Genomic DNA, 21,687 nt, shown 5'->3' on the forward strand with positions numbered 1-21,687 from the left:
TCCCACAAAACTGAAGCTGCCTGAGATATGTTCACACTATAACTCCCCAGTCCTCACATGGGGCTCTAAGCCTCCCACAAAACTGAAGCTTCCCAAGACATGTTCACAGCTTCCCTGACCTCACATGCGGCTCTAAGTCTCCTGCGAAACAACAGCTGCCTGGGCCATGTTCACACCACAGCCCAGCAACACAGCAGTGTTGCGGTGTTCCCAGCCTGCCCCAGGCTCCCAAACCAGCCTTCCTCATGGTCAACAAGCTCCACACTCACTTGGTCTGCAGGTTGGCCACTGTTGTCCTCCCAAAGCTGTAGGGGTCTTTATCTGCAGAGAAACGGGACACTTAGTTCCGGGATCACAACGAGAACCCAGGAAGGAGCCTAACTGATCTCGGTTTAGAGTTCTACAGCTCAGGGAGGCACAGCACAAGATGCCTAGACATGTCATGTCTTCCTAGACATGGAAGACAATGGCATCATTCATCAGCCTATTTAAAGCTCCATCAACCGGGACCTCTGCTACAGCTTACCATGCCATCAAAGTCAGAATTTAAGTTCATTTTGCACTGAGGTTTGTTTTAAAGATGCTTTGATGATAATCAGAAGCATCCTTGGTTGTTACCAACTCAAGGTTCTCAAGGTTGAGAACCACTAAACGTCACAAGTGGATCTGGGATGGCATTTTTGAAGCTACGGAGATATAATTCCACAATGACTTTCATAGTGTATCACAGACATCTTCTGGATCCATGAATAGTGATCTCCAGACTTGGGTAAGGGCAGGAAATGGAAAGATACATTCTGAAGCCGGGAGTGGTGGCTATACTTATAATCCCAACATGCAGGAGGGTGAGGGAAGGCTAGCCTGGACTACACAGTAGGGTCTTGTCTCAAAAAACAAATAAAACACACCTGCTAAAACCTTCCAATTCTATAGTACTTGGTTGGTTGGTTGATTGGTTGGTTGGTTGGTTATTTTTTTGTTTGTTTGTTTTTTATTCTTTTTTTCCCTACTTAAATGGAACCAAAAATTGATATTTAAGGGGCCCTAGCTCCCAGCCCAGATTTAGATGGATTCTCCTCTAGATCTTTATTGGGATGGTAATTTTCTCAAAGTCACTCTAAGACTGTCTCACATCCCCCAGGGTCTACTCTACCAAATCAAGTCCCTTCCCTGGAGCCACTGGCCTGCTCCATCCCAATACAGACCCGAGAAAGGGTCTCACCCAGCAAGTCTCCTGAGAGGTTGACAGGCAAGATGACGCACAGGGACAAGAAGCTGATCACCACCAGCAGGAAGATGATGTGCCTCTGGAAGGACAGGTAGTGGATGGCATCCTCCCCACACCACTCCAGGATCTGGTCATCGCTGGCCAAGACACACATGTGGAGACATTCTTAACAGGTGGCAGTGGCAGGCCAGGCCTGGAGTTTTCATCCAGTCCTCACAACAGTTGTAGAGGACAGTGTCTTAGCCCACATCCTCTACTGTGATGTGTGGACACAAAGGCACAGAAAAACTGTACAGCTTTAAGGACCACACAGCTTGTAAAGGTGAAGCTATTGGCATGAGTTCCAGAGCCATCTTCAGTCCCAGCCACAGGCTCTCAGCAGACGAACTGCCATCCTTCATGTTCTGTTGATAAAAACATCTGTGCTCTCATTATATAATGGATGAGGCATGTGGATACAGCTTTCCCACAATCCCTACCTGCTTCCACAGTAAGATGGCTGACGAAAGCCATTTTGGGGAATGCAGTGTGGTGTACTCAGGCCCTCCTTCTCATCCTCTCTCCCCTCCTCCAAGCCCAGGAAGGGCTGGGAGAATAAGATGCGCCATGTTTTGAACATTTTATGTCTCATCCCACCCAACTCCTTCCCTTTGTCCCTGCTGTGGCCCCAGAGATGACCTGATCTGCCTTCCTACCCACAAAGAATTCCTGAGTCAGTTGGAAAATCTCAGACTCACAACAGCCAGATTTCCTTGCCATAGAGAGAGGAGCACCAGGTGTTCCATCTACTCTTTCCCCGAATATTCTGCACACAGCAGGGGTTCCAAGGTTCCTGCTCCAGAGACCAAGAAAGCCCTGTGTGGCAAAGCCAGAGAAGCAAGCCTAGAAGCATGAAGAAAGTGAATTTACACAGCGCAGCATGGGCTCTGCATCCAGGCACCTTACTGCAGACACAGCACAGCCACACCTGAATGGGCTCAGAGGAACTAAGGGCCCATTTCTCACCTCATCCACCCAGCAGAGCTCAAGGATGCCATGAACACAAAGCGCATCCAACTCCCAAGAATGCTCAGGGACATGCTAGTGAGTCTCATGCTTGCTCAATGTGTCACTCCAGGATGAGATCTGCAATTAACACCTTCCACGTCTAAGCAAGCCATGCACACACCCACCTGCTCCCTCTTGCTTCATGAAGTTCTCTGGCTTCTCCCAGTGACCCTGCCTCCCACCAGCAGCCTCAGCTACAACTGCCACCGAACTCCCACTCAAACTCAGGTAGGAAAACTGAGGCCCTGAGAGAGGAACTCAATATCCCCAAACCAACACATTTTATTAATTCTATGATATCCTTTTCTTTTATAATAATTATGTAAGCTAATTAAAGTTTTGTTGTTTTGCCTTACTTTAGGCAGGAATTATTCTACTTCCTATCAGATACGAATAGGAACTCTGCTAGACAGGTTTATATGTATTGGAATGAAAAAGTGGGAAAATAAAATATATTTAGACAAGGGCTAGGGATATAGCTCAGAAGTAGAACACTTGCCTACTATGCATGAAGCCCTGGATTCAATCCCATGTTCATACCTCATTTGGTTCAAAATTCTCTCTCTCGGGCCGGGCAATGGTGGCACATGCCTTTAATCCCAGCACTCGGGAGGCAGAGCCAGGCGGATCTCTGTAAGTTCGAGGCCAGCCTGGGCTACCAAGTGAGTTCCAGGAAAGGCGCAAAGCTACACAGAGAAACCCTGTCTTGAAAAAAAAAAAATTCTCTCTCTCTCTCTCTCTCTCTCTCTCTCTCTCTCTCTCTCTCTCTCTCCCTCTCTCTCTCTCTCTCTCTCTCTGAACTTAAGGAGAGAAATCTAAGAAACACTTGGTGATAAAGGCCTGGTTTCTCCTGTGGTTGAAGGAGCCAGCCGTCAGGGCCTGCAGGAGTCTCGGCTTGGCCACTGTTGATGTCCACCCCAAAGTCTACACAGCCATCCTTGTTAGACACATGTCATCACGTGTCACACTACAAACAAGAAAGTGCGGGCAGCTAAGCAACCACTGGCCATAACTGCAGATCCCCTGTTTCTGATAAGCGGAAATATGGAAGAAAAGGCCATTTCAGAACTGATGAAAGACTATAAGAAACTATGGAGGACTCTGGGCCAGTTCCAATGAAGTAATATGTGAGAGACCCTGTTGTAAATGGTGGAGTTTGGTGGAAGTTGTGCCCAAGGTCAGGTGGGGACGCCTGCATGCATGTCTGTGTAAGGGCACCATATCCCCTGGAACTGGAGTCACAGACAGTTGTGAGTGGCCATGTGCATGCTTGGAATTGAACCCAGGTCCTCTGGAAGAGCAGCTAGTGATCTTAACCCCTGAGCCATCTCTCCAGCATGAAAAATTTTATATAAAGTTCATCACTAGCTTCAAGAACCTCTGAAATCCAACTGCAGTTTGGGGATCCCTGAGGGCCAGTAGAGCTATGCACCTGAAAGACCCCCTTCTTTCCTGAGCCCTGACTACCCAGACTTCCTAGCCACTTTTGTTCTAGCCCTTCTACACTGTTTGGGCCCTGAGCTGGAAAAGTATGAGAGACACCATTACAGGGTCGAACACCACAGGTACTTCCTCCTGAATGGCCAAACCCCCACACAGAGTCACGTGCCCAGCAGACACCCCATCTTACTCACGTCAGGCGGAAGATGGCAGTCAGCCAAGGGCAGCATCCCTGGAGACAGAGAACAGGTATTAGCACCCAACACCTAGGTCTCTGGGAGGCAGATACAATCGCATCTTTGAGATTAAATAACCATCCCACTTCTTGCTGTATAAAACAGGATTTTCCTTCACACATCCAGTAAGTTACTCCCTTACGCTCTCATTCTTTGCAAGGTACAATCCCATGGGTGGGCAGGGATTAAAACAAAAACAAAACCCACAACCTTGCTAAAAAACCTCTCGAGTTTTGTCAATCGGTGGCATTATATAAGCTCCAGGGTCAAATCACAAAACTTCAACCAAGAGCTGGGAAAAGTGGTGTGGACTTCTGTAAAACTATTTCCAAATGGCCAAAAGAGTGGGACAAAAAAACCCAACCAACAGGAACAAGTCTGGAGAGCTGGAAAGTACCCCAGAGCAGGCCCTGGAGAGGGAAAGAAGCATGTGTACATTCTGTGATCGCTGGTGTCTTACTACTCTGTAAAGCTGGGTGTACCTGCTGGGAAAGACAAATATTTGCTCTCCACTCATTCAACAATGACTAAGACCCTACCAGATATCTAGTGCTGGGGACAAGGCTGGATGAGGGGGGCAGGGTTCCTGCCCACATCTGGCTCAAAATCTAGCAGACAAGTCAATAATTAACTCTTGCAAAAGAACCGTAAGTGTGAGAGAGGAGTAACCGCGTGAGTCGCCAGCAAAGCCCTGGGGATCCACAGCCCTTTCTGCCTGCAGTTAATGGAGCCTTGCAGTGAGGGATCATTTAAACACTATCTCCTTCTAGGTTCTTCTAAGCCCTCGTGTTCCTGCTCATGTGGAGGGGCGCTTTCTCCAGCGTCGACCACTCACAGACCACAGTGCTGCTCTTAGACTCTGAACCAGGAGTACAACTGCCCAGACCTCCATCAATCATTACTGCCAGGCTGTACTCTCTGCCCTTTGGGCCACAAAAACAACCAATCCTCGGGTACCAACCAGTTCGTTTTCAAAGTCTTGTTGCCCTGAGGAAGAAGAAGATGACGACGACAACCTCTGGAATCTGGCCTCACTGAAGACATAAAAAGGAAAAAAAAAAGATAAATAATTCTAAAATTCGTAAAGGTTAAATATACATTTCCAGTATTTTGATTCCTAATCTTAGAGTTCAGGATCAAAGTTATTGACTCCCAGTGGTTGCAACAAATATAAACTGCTTCAAAAAAAAAAAAAAGATGGAGGCAATGCCCACAAACCCATATGGCATAAAACTCTGTGTTGTATGGGCTGAAGAGCACAGGGTCAGGGGGTCATCAAGAAACCATACCTGTGTGTACACCCTCCAACCTCAGCACTGAACTGGTCCACCCAAAGGAACTTCAGAGTGTTACCTGTTTCCAGTGCATTTCCTAACACATCCAGATCAATCTGGAATGCCGTATTTTATCCTACCAAATGACTGGGATGACAGCCACAGAGACTTCATTCCAGAGAAAGACGCCTGAGAACGAGTGGCCACAGGAACAGAAGGCGACAGGTGAACACATTACCCCTCCTCCTCCCCCAGGAAGTAGTTCAGGAAAAGAACACTTGTAAGGCCTCATCATTGGAATGGGCCCACTTCAAACCACACACAGGACTGGAGAGATGGCTCAGTGGTTAAGAGCACTGGCTGCTCTTCCAGAGGACCTGGGTTCAGTCCCCAGCAACCACATGGGGCTCACAACCATCTGTCACTCCGGTTCCAGAGAACCCAACACCCTCTTGTGGACACCCCCTTCTGTCCTCTGTGGGTACCAAGCACACGTGTGGTACACAGACATGTGTGCATGCAAAACACCCATACACATAACATAAAAACTGTAAAATTGAGCCGGGCGGTGGTGGCGCATGCCTTTAATCCCAGCACTCGGGAGGCAGAGCCAGGCGGATCTCTGTGAGTTCGAGGCCAGCCTGGGCTACCAAGTGAGTTCTAGGAAAAGGCGCAAAGCTACACAGAGAAACCCTATCTCGAAAAAAAAAAATTGTAAAATTGTAAAAATTACAGAAAAAAATACACATGTTGCATGCATACACGATTTATTTTATCTAATCCAAGATACCAGTGGTGGCCAGAGGCATAGTTTTTTAATGAGCCATTAAGAAAGGAACAATGGTGCCAGTTAAGCTATAACTGATAATGTCAGGCATGGTGGTGCACACCTGTAATTATCCCAGCACTCACTTGACGGCTGAGGCAGGAGGATCCTAGGTTCAAAGAAGACCAACCTGTGAGGCCAGGGCATGGGAGACATTTTCTCAAAAAAATAAAAAAAGAGGCATTCCCAATTCTAAAGTCAAAGATGAGAAATGCTCAAGTGTGCAACTCAGAGTGGATGGATTGGCATGTTAAATACGGTGGCGGCGTGTGTGTGTGTGTGTGTGTGTGTGTGTGTGTGTGTGTGTGTGTGTGCGCACACACATGTGGTGACCAGGGGTCAACGCCTGGCATCCCCCTCAGTCTCTCTTCATCTTATGATCTAAGAGTCTCTCACTGAGCTCACTGAGGAGCTCAGCGCTTTGGCCAAGGCGTAGAATAGATCACATTAGTAAATGCCGTGTGCTATTTGAGCCCACGGAGGAGCTGGCTCTGGAAGTGGGGCTGCTCACCTCACCCCTCGCAGCGTTTTAGACCCAAACATATCTGTCTCAAAGTGTCCTCCAAGACCCCTTGTCCGAGAATGAGGGGCCCTCCCCAGTTCTGTGACACGAGGGGAAGAGAATAGCACTCATGTGAAAGGATGTGTCCTCAACAGTCAGAAAGTAAACCATTCCCAACTAAGTCACTTCCCACAGCCTCTCCTGTGTGCTCAGGTAGGACCTTCAAGCTCAGGCCCAAGCTGAGTGAGCTGTTGAAGGGATCTTCTGGGGGAGAAGGAAGCATCTCTCTAAATGTACCCTCCTTCCCCATCTTACCACCACAACATTTCAGGGGCTGAAGCAATGACCATGGGCCACCAGGACAGACCTGGGAGTGGGCATCTGATGTCTCCCATTCACTACACGTTGCCACATCCGACACAAGTTCCAGAGGTTCACAGCAACCAGACCAAACAGGAAAGTCTAGTTCTAGGATTCATCTTCACCAAGATGCACAGAACTGTCCCCACCCAGAGTAGAACCAGAAAAGCCTGAGGTCTGGCCAAAGAGCCTGTGTTTTATTTGAGAGGCTTTTCTAACTTGAGCCCTGACCAACAAAGAAGGAGGGCCGCTTCCTCACACCTGCCTCCCTTCTTGATCCCTAAGCCAGCCCCAGAGCAAGGTAATTCCCTTCCAATATGATGTTCTCAGAGAGCCGTGTCCAAGGTGAGAAAGAAAATGTCATCCTCCTCCCCCGGTGCAAAAGCCTTAAAGACAACGATGGTCCTCCACAGCCTGAAACCAGAGCCCCAGGAGAGAGTGGATCTCCAGCATCGGTTTCCTTCAGCACAGTTCTAAGCAGGAAGGCCTCAAGGGGGTCTTCGGTAGCCAGCAGAAAGAAAGATACAGCTTCTGGCTCCAGCCCATCCCAGAAATACACATACATACATATATGCATACACATATCAATGTACACACATGTAAGCAAACATGCATCTACATACACACATATTTGCACAATGCACACATGACTCACACTCAGAGGGATGCGTAGATACACTCACATTTTCGGTTAAATGCTTTCTTTACCTGCCTGCTTCTGATACCAGGGCTATGCGGCCATAATCCCAGAATCTTCTCCTTATGATGGAAAACACCAGGACTAAAAACTGAAAAGAGAAAAGAAACCAAGTCAAGATCATTGGCTGGCCAGGTTCTGGGGACGGCTGGACTCGGCGGCGGCCTAGAGGAAGCCCTCCAGCCCAGAAGTAACACACAGGTTAGCAGCCTGACACCTTCCTCCACTCTCCGGACAACCTCCGTCCCCTGGGCCATGTCACCAAGGGTGTCACATGGCCACAGGCTTGAGGGAAGTTCAAGTACGTCAGCCACAGCAGACCCCGAGTCAGAAGGTGAGGTCTGACCTCACCAGACTGGAAAAACTGTTTTTCTCCCCTTTACTTCATACCCAAACCTTGCTCTTAGAGACAAGCCCTCACTATATTGCCCAGGCTTGCCTCTAACTCCTAAGTTCACATGATCCTCCAGCGTCAGCCAGTGGTAGCTGGGACTAAGGGTATACACCTAGCTTGATTTTTCTTAATTATATTTTAATTTATTTTGAGTCAGATTCTTTGCATTTGTTTCTTCTTCTTCTTCTTCTTCTTCTTCTTCTTCTTCTTCTTCTTCTTCTTCTTCTTTTTCTTTGTTTTTGTTTTGTTTTTTGTTTTTGTTTTTAGTTTTGGTTTTGGTTTTTCAAGACAAGGTCTCTCTGTGTAGCTTTGGAGCCTGTCCTGGAACTTTCTCTGTAGACCAGGCTGGCCTTGAACTCACAGAGACCCACCTGCCTCTGCCTCCTGAGTGCTGGGATTAAAGGCGTGTGCCACCACCACCCCGGCTTGCATTTGTTTCTTCTAAAAGCAGGCTTGCAGACCCCACACAGCAAGCACATCCAGTGAACCCTGTCACGCCTTGGCACTCTGGGCTGGCCCAACCCAGAGAGCTGGGACAGATAAGCAGGCCTATGTGACACCAACAGCCCCTCTCTGCCTATTGGCTCCAGATGTCTGAGATGCTCCCTGCCTCCCCAGACCATTTAGTTCCACTCTGGCCAGCTCTCCCCGCAACCCACACAGGCTCCTTTGAGATTCAGAGAGGAGTGGAAAAGAAACATCTGGAATAGCACAGGCTTGCCCGCTCTGGTCAAAACTGGATTTATTTATGTATGTGTTTATCTAATGCTGAGATGGAACCTGCACCTTAGACATACTAGATCAGTGCTCTATCACTGAGCGGAGTCCCTCCTAGAAACTGGGGTTTTGAAGGTGCATGTTGTTTCCTTAAGGGAAATCCATAAGCCCTGAGTTTCTGTAAGATTTTCTTAAGGTAAGTCCGGAAGTGGGTGATGTGTTTTGACAGGCAGATGAGTCACACTGTAGGACAAACACAAGTCCCTCAGCATTTGGTCACCCTGTCTGTCACTGCTGCCTTGCATCTCTCTGTGCACACACTATGGATATCTTCCCACACCTAGGTCTTCTTACACATGGCCCCTACTTGACCCCATAAATTCCTGCAACAAAAATCTACACTCATAGCCAGGCGGTGGTGGCGCACGCCTTTAATCCCAGGCAGAAGCAGGTGGATCTCTCTGAGTTTGAAGCCAGCCTGGTCTACAAAATGAGTTCTAGGACAGCCAGGGCTACACAGAGAAACCCTGTCTTGAAAGAACAAAAAACAAAACAAACAAACAAACAAAAACAAAACAAAAATCCATTGTGGTTGTATAAGCCGTCATCCCACCTATTTGAGTAGCTGAGGCAGGAGGATTGCTTGAGGCCAGGTGCTCAGCGATCACTTCAGCAACATAATGAGACCTTGTCCCTCATGGAATTTAAAAAAAAAAAAAAAATCACTCCTCCCAGCACAGTCTAAATGAAAGTGACTTTCTTTCCAAGCAGCTACCCAACCCACCTGGGCTCTACCTAGTTCTCTCCAGGTGCCTCACCTTAGCCTAGCTCTCCCCATCCTCAAGGCATAGGATCCCACCCACCCCCTCTCAGCATCCTGCCACATCTAGCCTGCTCCTCCCTTTTGGCCAAGACCCACAAGCATGGAGAACTGTTCTTCTCCTGCCAGTATGATGGTGCTGAGAACACTCATTGGTAGTGGAGAGCCCTTTTTCAGAAAACCAAGGTGGTAACCGGCGGTTACCCCATCAGTCCGTATGAACAACAGTGTAGCTTTTTTTTTTTTTTTTTTTTTTTTTGTGGTTTTTCGAGACAGGGTTTCTCTGTGTAGCTTTGCGCCTTTCCTGGAACTCACTTGGTAGCCCAGGCTGGCCTCGAACTCACAGAGATCCGCCTGGCTCTGCCTCCCGAGTGCTGGGATTAAAGGCGTGCGCCACCACCGCCCGGCCCAGTGTAGCATATTTTAAGAGCAACAATGTAGACCTTAGTCCTAGGAACCAAAATTAGGAAGAAATGGCCTTTCTGTGGTCATGTTTAGGGTCAGAAGTGGGTGTGGGACCCTCTGCTCCCGCCTGGCAGGGACGGGGGTCCTCTGACTGCCTTCCCTCCCTTCCTAGCTTCCCTGCTCAGCTCAGCCACCTGTCCCGGACAGACCTAAGATCCGAACTCCACCCTCCCATATACCCCATGGTCTCTGCTCTTAGAAGCTAGGGTCAAGGGAGCTGCTGCTCTGGGGGTGTTTGTGAAAAGACAGTGCATGTTAACGCCAATAAATCTAATCAGGCTGGGATGTGGCTCAGTAGGAAAGTACCTGTGGAGTATGCACAAGGGCCTGGGTTCCACCCCTAAAGCAAAACAAAACAAAACACACACACACACACACTCAACCATTGTTGAGTCACTGCAAAGATAATAACATCTGTTTCAAATTGGAGGAATCAGCCGGGCGGTGGTGGCACACGTCTTTAATCCCAGCACTCTGTGAGTTCGAGGCCAGCCTGGGCTACCAAGTGAGTTCCAGGAAAGGCGCAAAGCTACACAGAGAAACCCTGTCTCGAAAAAAAAAAAAAAAAAAATCAAATTGGAGGAATCTTTGTCCACAGAAGACCCACATTAAAGAAAGAGACACGCATCCCCTGAGGTCACCTCTAGGAATCTATTTCTTGAAAGCCCCAGGCACCCCAGGGTGACAGGAAGTACACACACACACACACACACACACACACACACACACACACACACGAGAAGTTGCGCCTGCTCCAACCCTAGTCCGTACCCTCATACCTCTCATGCCACCCACCCTGAGGGCCAGCAGGAAGAGACAGGACTGGCTAGTGGCTCTGCAATCGGGATCATGATCACACTGCCACACGAGCCCCAAGTCCTCCGAGGAAGGAATCATTACAGTGCTTCCAGAACTCAGGGTCCATCTACACATGTCCAGGGCCACAGAGCATGCACGGGTGTATGTATCTACCTCACGCGCACTCCCTAGATGGTCCTAGAGAACACGAGGTTAAACTGAGAGAGGACCTTACCAGAAAGCAGATGACATCTATGAGCAGGACAGTGGGGATGCCTCCGAAGGTGACCCCCTGAAGCACAGTGCTGTTTTTAGCTGAGCTATAGCAGTACGAGTCATTGGGATGGTCCCCCAGGCCCAGGTTCCCACGGATGGACACCGCTTTGGACGGCCAGGGATCCAGGAATGGGGAGCTGGTCATCATGCCTTCTCTCCCTAGGGAACAAAGTAGAAGATGAGGGTGGGGACTTTCAGTTTTCCCAGTCAGCACCGTCAGGAAAGCCGAACACCACACGGAAGAGGGCCTGGTAGAGCTCACAGTTCATGGGAATGGCCCAGATGGTCAGACTAGAGGACCCACCTGGGGACACGGTGAGCAGATGCCCCAAAGGGGGTAAATGGGGTAAAGGGATGGGGTGGTCGGAGGTGCTATCACTGTGCTGAAGTTCCTCTAGCCTCAAGTACTGCTGGGAAATAGCTCCTGCAAGAGTCCTCAAGGCCACCGGAAACAAGCAGGAGAGAGGACCGGAAAGGCTAGGAAGAGGAAACCTCAGACACCAGCAAACTGGGATGGGAACAGCCAGGGACACTGTGGGTCATCTGAGCCAAGGACAAGAGCCCTCTCCAGGTGTCCTCAGAATGTCAGAGCCGGGATCTCCAAGACTGGTTGTACCTGGAATCCAAGTCTCAGAAACTTAATAGCCACCTGTCTCCCAAACCAAGAAGCTGGGTGCAGCAGGACTGAGCCTCGAACCCTGACTCTTCGCTCTGTAAGTGCTGGCACAGGGTGCTTCCCTGAGAGAGGCAAAAGCAGGAGGGACAGCCAGAGAGAGGCCTAGGCCCTCTCCAGGGCGAGGCTGGGGCAAAGCAGGCCCCTGGCTCCGCCCTCTTCCGTCCACACCTCCCCTCTAACAGAAGGTTCAGTGTTTCAGACACAGCTGCAGACTGGGTGCTGCCTTGAAGGCTCCTGGAACCCCTGGCACATCCAATGGAAACCTCTCGAGTCTGTCCACTGGCACTGAGGACTGAGGACCTCGGGGCGCAGGTTCTGGCCCGCTCCTCACATCACTTATGAGTGGGGAGTCATAAGAAAGCACCTCCTCCTTGGGCTCCCACCTCCCCAAATCTGCTGAAATTGCAATTCCCAGAGGACTTCCTCAAAGTCGGGTTCTTCTATCTGCTAGAGAGACCGAAGTATTAGGGACAAGAAAAGGGGGTGAAGAGATCTGAAGCCGATGTCTGAACTACCTAAAGTGCTAGGAAAGTGTTCTGGGTCATGGTGGGGGAAGGGTCCCAATTCTGACTTCTGACACTGCTGTGCTGGGGCACACACACACACACACACACACACACACACACACACACACACAGTGCAATGCAATATGCATGATAGGAAGTGAGGGAAGGATATGGGAGCAGGGGCCCAATCCCAATTCTGGCTCCTGGGACCGCTATGCTGGTAAACACACACACACACACACACACACACACACACACACACACACACACACATTCTCACAGTGCAATGTGCCAGATAGGAAGTGAGGGGATGCCAGATAGGAAGTGGGAGACAGGCCTAAGAGAATGGATCACTTTCTCCTCCTCGAAGGAATTGGCGGTGGCTAGAGAGGAAGAACTGTGTACGGTGCTATAGCCGTGGGGTGGTGGCTATGAACAGTCATGGATGCCATCTCCACCTTGAAGCTGCTTTGTCTCCTCTAAACCTCACCCAGAGGAGAAAGGACCGGTCTCACAGGGCCTGCAGCCCAGTGCTCAGGAGGAAATAGGAGGATCAGTGCTGACACCTCCTGAGGCTTCAGGCACCCCTGGCACTAATGGAAATCTCCACAGAAGACTGATTCAAAGGAAAAAAAAATCACCAGGACATCAGTACTTCAAAACATCCCTGCCTGGTGATGCAAGGCCTCCGGTTGCCACACTTACCAAGGGAGGAAGGACAGTGGGGAGGTCCTCAGTTGGATCAGCACCCTAGTTTCCCATTTTCAGCGAGTCAGGCCTCTGGCCTACTTCGCATTTCCTGCCAGGCTGTCCACTTTGACTTGTCCCTGCCACACCAACCTTCACAAACTGTCCCACGGCAACACAGATGACCCCAGTGCCACATCAGCCACAAGGGAGCCACCCTCTTCCAGTTTAGGAATTCAGAACAGAAGTCCTCCCTTCTGCACCCTGCTCCTGCACGCAGACCTGCCTAAATGTCTCTCATCCCACGTGCCCATTTTCTGGTGTTGCCCAGTGGGTTTCCTCCGACCTGTCTCTTCACCTAAACTCCCAGAACAAGATCTCCTCCGCCTCCCAGGGGTCCTCTGTGCTGCCCTGTCCCTCTCTCCTCACCCAGCAGCGCCTGCAGCTCCAGCTTCCTGCCTCTTGTCCAGTGGCTCAAGGCCCTGCTAAAGTCAGGAAGCCCCTCCTCCACTTCTGGCACTGTGGGCTAGAGGTGGCATCCATCCCAAGCCAAACCCTCATACAGACCCAGGGGGCTTCTGCAGCACCCCAAGGTCCCCTAAGGCTAGAATTGGGGAAAGGGAGGCTACACTGAGCAAACAAAGAAGGCTTGGAAAGAGAAAAGGAAAAACATCCTTGTAAATGTTCACAGAGGGACATTGTCCCAGGGAAGGGAGGCGCTGTGGTGGGGGTGGGAAGGGTGACTCACCAAAGTCACTCTTTCAGGGGCCTGGAGAAACAGAGGCCTTGACCCCAGGAGGGTACCTGTGGCTCCCCTTCCATAACAGCCCAGTCACGCTCCTAAGTCACTTTTCTCATGCCAAGAGAATTTACCAAGTTTGGTGAGGGAGGGCGGGTGTGGTGGTACACCCATTTAATCCCAACGTGCAGGAGGCAGAGGCAGGTGGATCTCTTCGAGTTCGAGGCCATGGAGGGTAACATAGCAAGACTCTGACTCAAAAATAAAACAAACAAAAAGAACTAAGAGAGCTCAGCCAGCAGGGAGGATAGCCTGAGCCAGAGGTCAGACCCAGCCTCCTCAGGCAGGTGGCCAGTCGTTCTGCCTCATGCAGACACCAAGGGCAGCTGCTGTACCTCAGTGTCCCCCAAGGGCTACAATGGGGAAATCAAATGCAGCAGAGCAAACAAGGAAGGCTTGGAAAGGGAAAAGAGGAGGAACCATAGAGTCAGACCTTCAGCTCTTCCAGCCAGGGGCAACCAGTTCCCACCCCCCACCCCACCCCACCCCCAGCTGAGGGAAAAGTCAGAGGCTGCTCCTGGAACATTCCCGAGGCTCTCAATAAGCCAGCCCTTTCTTGCCTTCCCAAAGGAACTTGTTCTGAGAGGGCAGGTGGGAGCGCACCCATTGAGGGGCAGCCAGACCAAGCTGAGAAGCCTCTAGGGGTATGGAAGTAGCCAAACTAGAATGTGCAGCAAGGCCTGAGTTCAAACCCCATCACTATGAAAGAAGTGGAGGGGGGTGTCTTTAAAAAAAAAAAAAAAGAAAGAAAGAAAGCAATTAGTCACTGTGGGCTCAGGAGCCCTACCTAGGTGCCCATGCTTAGCAGTAGTCACCATCCCATATTCAATGAACATACATATACACAAATGCTCAGCATTACACCATCTCATTTCCACCACCACCCCCCAAAAAACACTCAACAGGGCAGGCCCTGGGACCCAACCAGAGCTTCAGGACAGTAAATATGTTCCCAGGTCCTTTGCAAAAGTCCCTACAGCTGTTGGTCCCTGCCTAGGGTTGAAAGACAGCAACTCCACCCTACTCGAGGTCTCAGGTAGCCAGGCTTATCAGGTCCCTGGATAAGTTGTCGGATGTGGTTTCTTTACGGTCGCAGCTCTCCGGGCTCTTCCCCGCGCCCCCCCTCCCCCGCCCTTGCCCAAGTCCCCAGGTTTCCTCCCCCGGATGCTACCAGGGCAGGAGTGGTCACCAGGACGGTACGAAGCCCGTACTCTAGCCGGGTCTAGCCTCGTAAGGAATTAGAGAGGACTCCGAGGCTGCCCTCCGAGTTAGGCGGGGAGATCGGACCCAGCAGACAAACTCCAAAGCCCGCGGAGGAACAGGGAGGGACGTGTCGGCCACGCAGCCAGGGAAGGCTGTCAGGAAGTCCCAGCGGCGCGGGGTTTGATTGGCACCCTCTAGCCACCTGCCCGGCTACTGTCACCCGGACAGCCTCCAGGAAAGGCGACCCGGTGTACTGCCCAGTGTGGACCCCGGCCGGCGCGTCCTGGGAGCGGCGGGTCGCGACCTCCCCTTGCTGGGCTCCCCTTCCCACTTTACCTGCGGCGGCGGCGGCTGCGCGCGCCGAGGGGAGGGGTCTGGCGGTACCTGGCGGGGCGGGGCAGCGTCCCCACCACTTAAAAGTTACAAAGTGAAACTCCGGCGCCTCTTGCACATGCGCAGAGCTGCGTCCACGCCTTACCTAATTTGGACTCTTTCGCCCGCGCCGGCGCCAGCTGGACCGCCGAGACCGTGCGCCAGGCAGTGAACCCGTCTGTGGCTCTCTAGCCCTGGTCCACGCGTGGCCGTCCTCGCCGAGGTCTGCGGGCGGGATCAGACCAGCTAACGCCCACAAGGCCGGGAGAGGACGTCTCCAGACTGCTTTTCTTTGTGCCCCAGCACCTCCCCACGGAGAGGACACTGGGCCAAGCCTAGGATGGTCGCGGCGCGGGAGAGTATCTGCAAACGTTCGTGATCGGCTCTGTGTGGGGTTGAATGTCCCCAAGAACTTCATAAACTGGCCCAGCTGGGGCGCAGTGCGGGAGAGCACCGGGGCACTGTAGACCTACCCTGCCCCAGCCATCTGTAGCCACAGAGAGGCCCGCCGCGATAAGGAACCGGGACCTTGAAAGTTCCAGAGCTCTGTCCTGCCCTAAATAAAATACAGCATTTCTAGCGTTCCCTGGGACCACGACTTATTGCTCCGGCCCAGGCCACCAACGTTGCCAACTGGAGCCGAACACGCTGAGCATCCGGTGTGTTCTGGTTGGGACTTGGAGGTTTCCAGCGAACCAGCGGCCTCTGCACCTGCTTTGCCCCCTCACCCAGGGCAGGACCGTCGTTGGATGTGCTAGGGGAATGGACCTGTGGCAGGACCACTGCTGCAAACTACCCACTTGCAGGCCTCAGTTTCCACAAGGAAAAGAGTGGAACCAAAGCTGGCTGTGGAGTCCTTGCCGGCACTAGCCAACTTCATGCCTGAGCAGCTCCTCCTTCCCCGGGGCACAGCTTTGCCTCTTCTCTGACCTCACTTCCATGTCTGAGCTTTCATCTTCTACTGTAAAGATAAAAATATCCTCGCCACCTCCCTGTCCCTGATTCTAGCCAGTGGCTATCTGAAACAGGGCATCTTTCCTCCCTCAGACTTCCATCCTCTCTCCCTTAAGCGCCTAGCTAACAGTTATTTCCCAGAACTCTGTTGTGTCCTGCCTTCCCCCAGCTCTGCCTGGCCGTGCCCCTGCTCTGCTGCTGCCTATCTTCTCTAGATCTCTGCTCATTCCCCGGTTCCTCAGATGGATTCTGTCTGTTCTCCCTGCTCCCGCTCCACACATCTTTAGCCCTCAGTTCCTGCCTTTGTTGATGATGCTGACACCTGTCTGGCCTGTGTCCTGGGGTCTAGCCCTAGTCCTATTAGTATGGACGGTGGCACCACTACCAAAGAAGAGAACAGGTCAGGGCGCTTGGTAACGGAAGGCAAGGCTTTCCTACGGCTGCTCTTCAGTAGGTGACAGTTGTCTAAAAGTCCAGAGAAGGCTGTGATGTGATGGGTCAGAGTGTGAGTTGACATAAAGAAAGCAGTAAACCGGAGGCTAGAGGTGTAGCTCAAGCTAGCAGAGTGCTTGGGTAGTGTGCATGAAGCCTGCTTTGGATGCCTAGCTCCATATAACCAGCCATGGTGGTGTGAGCCTGTAATCACACACTGTTCAAATTCTAGGCCAAGAGGATGGCTCTGGGGGTCAAAGCCTCTGCCATGAAATCCTGACTAGCTGAGTCTGAACCCCCAGAACCCACTGTTGAAGGAGGGAACCACCTCCCAAAAGATGCCCTCTGACTTCCACAGCACATGCTGGCTCTCTCTCTCTCTTCTCTCTCTCTCTCTCTCTCTCTCTCTCTCTCTCTCTCTCTCTCTCTCTCTCTCATACACACACACACACACATACAATTTAATTTTAAAAATATTTAAGGTCATCTTTGACTGCCTATGGAGTTGGAGACCATCCTAAGCTGCATGACACTTTGTCTCAAAGAAATAATAATACTAAAATTAAAAAACAAACAGGCAACTCCAAATTGAGACCCTCTCAAAATAAACAAATCCAGGGTGTGAGTTGGACTAGCTCAGATGTGCCAATCAGTGTGTAAAGTAATTATTAAAGCATTGGTTCCTCAAACCACAACTATGGAAGTTAAGGATCGCTCCTATTTACTGAGTCAAGATGAGAAGTGTTAGGAGACAGACTATGGGATTTTCAGCTAGCAGCTGTGCAGACTGGCAGGGAGACTAAAAGGTCCCTTCCCTGGGCTGAGATCCTGCATCGCTTATTTCTTTAAAGTCTCTTTCCCTCTGATGTCTGAATCCTGTTAGAATGAATGAACTCAGCAAAATAAGCTGAATCTACACACACTTTGTTTTTGTCGTATTGAGCTTGCAGCTAGGAACAACTGTCAGGGTCACAGGCACTGCGTCCTATAGCACAGAAATCAGGAGCTTCCCAAGGAGCGAGACCCACTGACATGCAATGTTAAGCCTAACTGCAGTAGCTACAAAAAAAAAGTCTCTGTAAACGTGGTATCCTGCCATGTTCCAGACAATGCTGTCTGTAATGCTCCCTGTATCAGTCTGAGAGGAGTGAGCCCCGTTCTTCTAGAATTATGAATGACATTGATTTTTTTTTTTTTTGAGACAGGGTTTCTCTGTGTAGCCTTGGCTGTCCTAGAACCAGCTCTGTAAAACAAGCTGGCCTCGAACTCAGAGATTCACCTGCCTTTGCCCCTGTCTCAAAAAACAAAACAACAACAAAAGTTACAGAACAAAATATATTTTATTCACATCTAGCAAAGTCCATATTACCTAGGTTGAGCGTGTTTGATACACTTGTTTCTTAGGTCCAAAGTTAAGACCGGGGCTCAGCCCAGATCCAGTGACAATTAGGAATTCTGTCCTTAGCCTACAGTAACTATGCATGTAAGTGCTTTAACATATAGTGCAGTGAACAATATGAAGAACAGAGATGACTAGGTAGGGCCCCCTAGTGGCCAGTGAGTCACATTCCTTGAAGGTAAAAGCTAGGGGATGAGGCCGGTCCAGAGGAAGCAAATGCAGAGCTCATCAAAGAGCACAGACAGGCATTAGCCCCCTCAGGGATTCAGAATCCCCATCTCTCCCGGTATAATAGAACACTTCAGATATACATGGAAGTCACATCCTTGGGGACTTCACTTCCTGTGCCTATGGCTCCAGCGTCCTGGGTATGGGCGCTCCATCAGAGGCACAGCTACACTTCTGCACCCTCATGTTGGGCAGGCTGACCACCTGAGGTCTGGTCCTGCCTCCCTCCTTAATGCTGACAATCATGGGCAGGGAAGTCATCTCTGAGGCAATGCACTGCCGTGGCCCCAGAAATGGCCACTTGATGGTCAGGGACTCTGGGAGCTGCAGGCAGCTGCCCACACACTCATAAGTCAGGAACCCTGGGGGTTCGAGGATCCAGTTCTCCGCCCACTTCATCCCCTGCAGGTCCAGATACATTTCTTGGCGACAGCATCGGGTGCCTTCAGTCACAGGCGCCTCCGGGTCACAATTGCCTTGAGCTCTGTGGGGATGAGACAGCAGAGGTCAGCTGAGAAGGCTAAAATCAGGGCATCTGGGAGGGAGACTTAAGATCCAGTTCCCATGGGCTGGGCGGTAGTGACACAGGTCTTTGATCCCAGCACTTGGGAGACAGAGGCAGGCATATCTCTGTGAATTCAAGGCCAGCCTGGTCTACAGCACAGTTCCAGAACAGCCAGGGCTACACAGAGAAACCCTGTCTCCAAAAAAAAAAAAAAAAAAAAGCTCTCACAGTATTCAAAAATTGGGCTGAGTGCTGAGTGTATAGCTCACTGGGAGAGCACTGGTATATTGTGAAGCCCTGGGTTCCAACCCTAGCGCCACAGCAAAGGAAACAACTGAATTGGATGTTTATGTGGGTGTGGCTAGAACTAAAAGTAAATAACATCTACTGGGGGCTTCCTAACAGTCAGAGGGACTTTTCTAAATATTCACACACTCTGAAACTCTGACATTTCACAGTTAAGTCAGATTTCCCATTTGTCTCTGGATTTCGCTTATCAATTTAACCCACAGCGCCTACCCGTAGTCCTTGAGGTCCAGCGTGTGCAGCTCCAGCTGTGGCTCGCCCTGGCCCTCGCTGCCCGGCGCCCCTTGCGCAGCAAACCGGACCAACTTGTGTGCGCTCCAGGTCCCCGGGCCCAGGTGCTCCCTCTGCACCGACACCTGCAGCAGCAGTGGCTGCCTCGGCCGGCTCAGCTGCTGCCAGAAGTTCACGGCCTCGGTCACGTCGAAGGCCTTCCAGCCGCTCTCGTAGACGGACACGAGCCTGAGACACAGCGGCGTATTAGGCGAGGGGACTAGCAGGCTGTCAGAGAGGCCCTGGAGGAGTCTCCGGGTCCCGCTCTGTCCCCACCCCATCCTCTACTGCTCCCCTCCCCCAGCAAGGCCGATCCGAGCTCCCCAATCCCCCCACAACACACACACACACACACACACACACACACACACACAACTATAACCAATACCTAGAGTCGATAAGGGCGGTGCGGTTGGAGCCGTCCTCGCGGAAGCGTACCCACTCGATGGTGACCCGAGCCCGGGCACTGTGAGGGGACAGCCTCTTTTGCCTCCGGAGAGCAGTTCTGGGGACTGGTTCCTGGAACAGCCGCAGCACGGCCTGCACCAGCTCGCTGTTAGGCGGTAGCCGCTGCTCCATGCCGAACACTAGCAAGTGCGTGGAGGTCTCGGACACCAGGAACCTGCCTGCCACCTCTGTGAACATGGACAGAGTCAGCCAGGCCTCTATTGGCACCAGATAACCTCCAGAGTGGCAAGACCCGAGGCCAAGATTCCTTTCTAATCCACAGGAGAACTGGGAGCCGGAAGCCCATGAACACAGTGAAAAAGGGGTCCCATCGAGGGGTTGTAAATTTTGCAATGAGGCCCTGGATGCTGAAACAATCCGTGGAGATGTGTCTTTTTTATTATCCACTTCCACCCCTGGTGGTGGCTTTGGAACCCTGTGCAAGGAAGGAGCTGACGGGATTCAAGAGCTCAGCAATGCAAGGTTCTTTAGGGAAGGTTGTGGAGAAGATGGGTGAGGAGTACAGACAGAGTCAGGCAGCAGAGGCTGGAGACTGGAAATCCAAGGTCACTAGTGGAACTGTGCCTCCTTTCTTAAGGGACAGACTCTCATGAGGATTTCTGCTCAATGGCACATCCATGAAAGAGAAACAGGAGCCTGTGAACATCTTTATCAGGACCACTGAACCCTAGTGCAAAGGTTAAGGACTTGTCACATTCCTAAATGGCATCGATGTGTTCCTAACACCCGAGGCTCTAGGACAGCAAGGTGCTCACCTGAGCTGCCAGCTACACCTGTCCTCAGCAGTCATCTCTATTGCCTGCTCAGAACCAGCATCCTTATGTCTCCAGGCCTCGGTACCATAGAAGAGTGAATTTGGGGGTGTGGCTGTGCCCCAGGACTGATTCCAGCTGGAAGAGGCGGTGCTACCATGCTGGCCCTTGCTATGGTGACAGCCGGATGCCTTTGCTCTCACACTTCCAAACTTGCTGTTACCCAGGACCGCCTCTACCCAGTCACTGTTCTCTGTCCATGGCAAGACATAGTCTGTCACTATTCCAGGTGGTGACTCCAAGAAGTTCTATGTGGCCTTGACCTCTCCTGGGGCTCTGTTTTCCTCCATTCTCCTCTCTTTGCTCCCAAATTTCCCAGCAGGTTCAGCCCCCCTTTTCCTATTCCCCCAAGGGTCCTTCAGTGTGCAGCCGGGTCCCAGACTCAGCCACCCTCCCAGATCTGCACACCCTCTAGCAACCCCCTCAGACTATGACCCCGTGACTTCCACTCTGAGCCCCGCAAAGCAAGGGCCCATTGACACCACAGATGGGAGGGCATGGTGAGCCAGCCTTTCCTAGAGATGAAGGACGTGGGAAGGCTTACCTCGAAAGTTCTGGCTGAACCTCTTCCCTCGGGAGCGGCTGGCGTGGCTGTGTTGCAGCTGAGCCACATACTGGGCCCTCACGTGGGAGGGGATGGCCAGCCCCTCCACATCAGCCTTGTCCAAGACCGGCGGCTGAGAAAGTTGCAGCTGCTGCAGTAAGCTGCTTAGGACCTGCTCTCCAGTCAGAGCTGCCCCGGGGCCAACCAGGGACAGTGCCCAGAGTGCCCAGCAGAGCCATAGGGACCGCATGGTGCTGCCCAGGAGGAGGAGCTATGGATGTGTGTATCCCTGAGGTGTCCTGAAAGGGTCTTGAGTCTGCTGAGGCCTGGTGCAGACCAGCTATATAGCTGGCCCTGGGTGGGGGTGGGGAAGAAGGAGGAGAGAGGTCACACCCCTGGGACCTCCTGGGAGCTCAGCATGAAACAAGCCCCTGAACCCTGAGGAG

General features: G+C 51.4%; 2 protein-coding genes across 4 annotated transcripts in view; both read right to left on the reverse strand.

Moving 5' to 3' along the window:
- The window catches only part of Tmem63a (transmembrane protein 63A), a 33,193-nt gene extending 21,940 nt beyond the window's left edge, over positions 1 to 11,253 (reverse strand). The window contains exons 1-6 of one of the 2 annotated variants that reach the window (XM_059280599.1): positions 11,040 to 11,253; positions 7,622 to 7,701; positions 4,913 to 4,985; positions 3,910 to 3,947; positions 1,223 to 1,365; positions 270 to 321 (exon numbers count right to left, since the gene is read on the reverse strand). In XM_059280599.1, the coding sequence (XP_059136582.1) occupies positions 270 to 321; positions 1,223 to 1,365; positions 3,910 to 3,947; positions 4,913 to 4,985; positions 7,622 to 7,701; positions 11,040 to 11,228 (575 nt within the window). In that variant the 5' untranslated portion in view covers positions 11,229 to 11,253. Of the gene's footprint in view, positions 1 to 269; positions 322 to 526; positions 637 to 1,222; positions 1,366 to 3,909; positions 3,948 to 4,912; positions 4,986 to 7,621; positions 7,702 to 11,039 lie in introns of those variants that run through there. The other variant, XM_059280600.1, reaches the window with a different exon arrangement.
- A 7,203-nt stretch (positions 11,254 to 18,456) lies between these two features.
- Lefty1 (left-right determination factor 1) lies at positions 18,457 to 21,491 on the reverse strand. Of its 2 annotated transcripts, XM_059281113.1 has the most exons (5): positions 21,242 to 21,491; positions 20,010 to 20,052; positions 19,806 to 19,907; positions 19,361 to 19,606; positions 18,457 to 18,820 (listed from the first exon to the last, which is right to left on the reverse strand). In XM_059281113.1, exons 1-5 carry the CDS (start codon positions 21,489 to 21,491, stop codon positions 18,457 to 18,459), a joined length of 1,005 nt encoding a protein of 334 aa, XP_059137096.1. The 2 variants fall into 2 exon arrangements, with proteins under 2 accessions (XP_059137096.1, XP_059137095.1); XM_059281112.1 differs by having other exon boundaries at positions 19,806 to 20,052.
- Positions 21,492 to 21,687: the final 196 nt, after the last annotated feature.

This window comes from Peromyscus eremicus, chromosome 15, assembly GCF_949786415.1.
Source record: "Peromyscus eremicus chromosome 15, PerEre_H2_v1, whole genome shotgun sequence".
NCBI classification, from domain to species: domain Eukaryota; kingdom Metazoa; phylum Chordata; class Mammalia; order Rodentia; family Cricetidae; genus Peromyscus; species Peromyscus eremicus.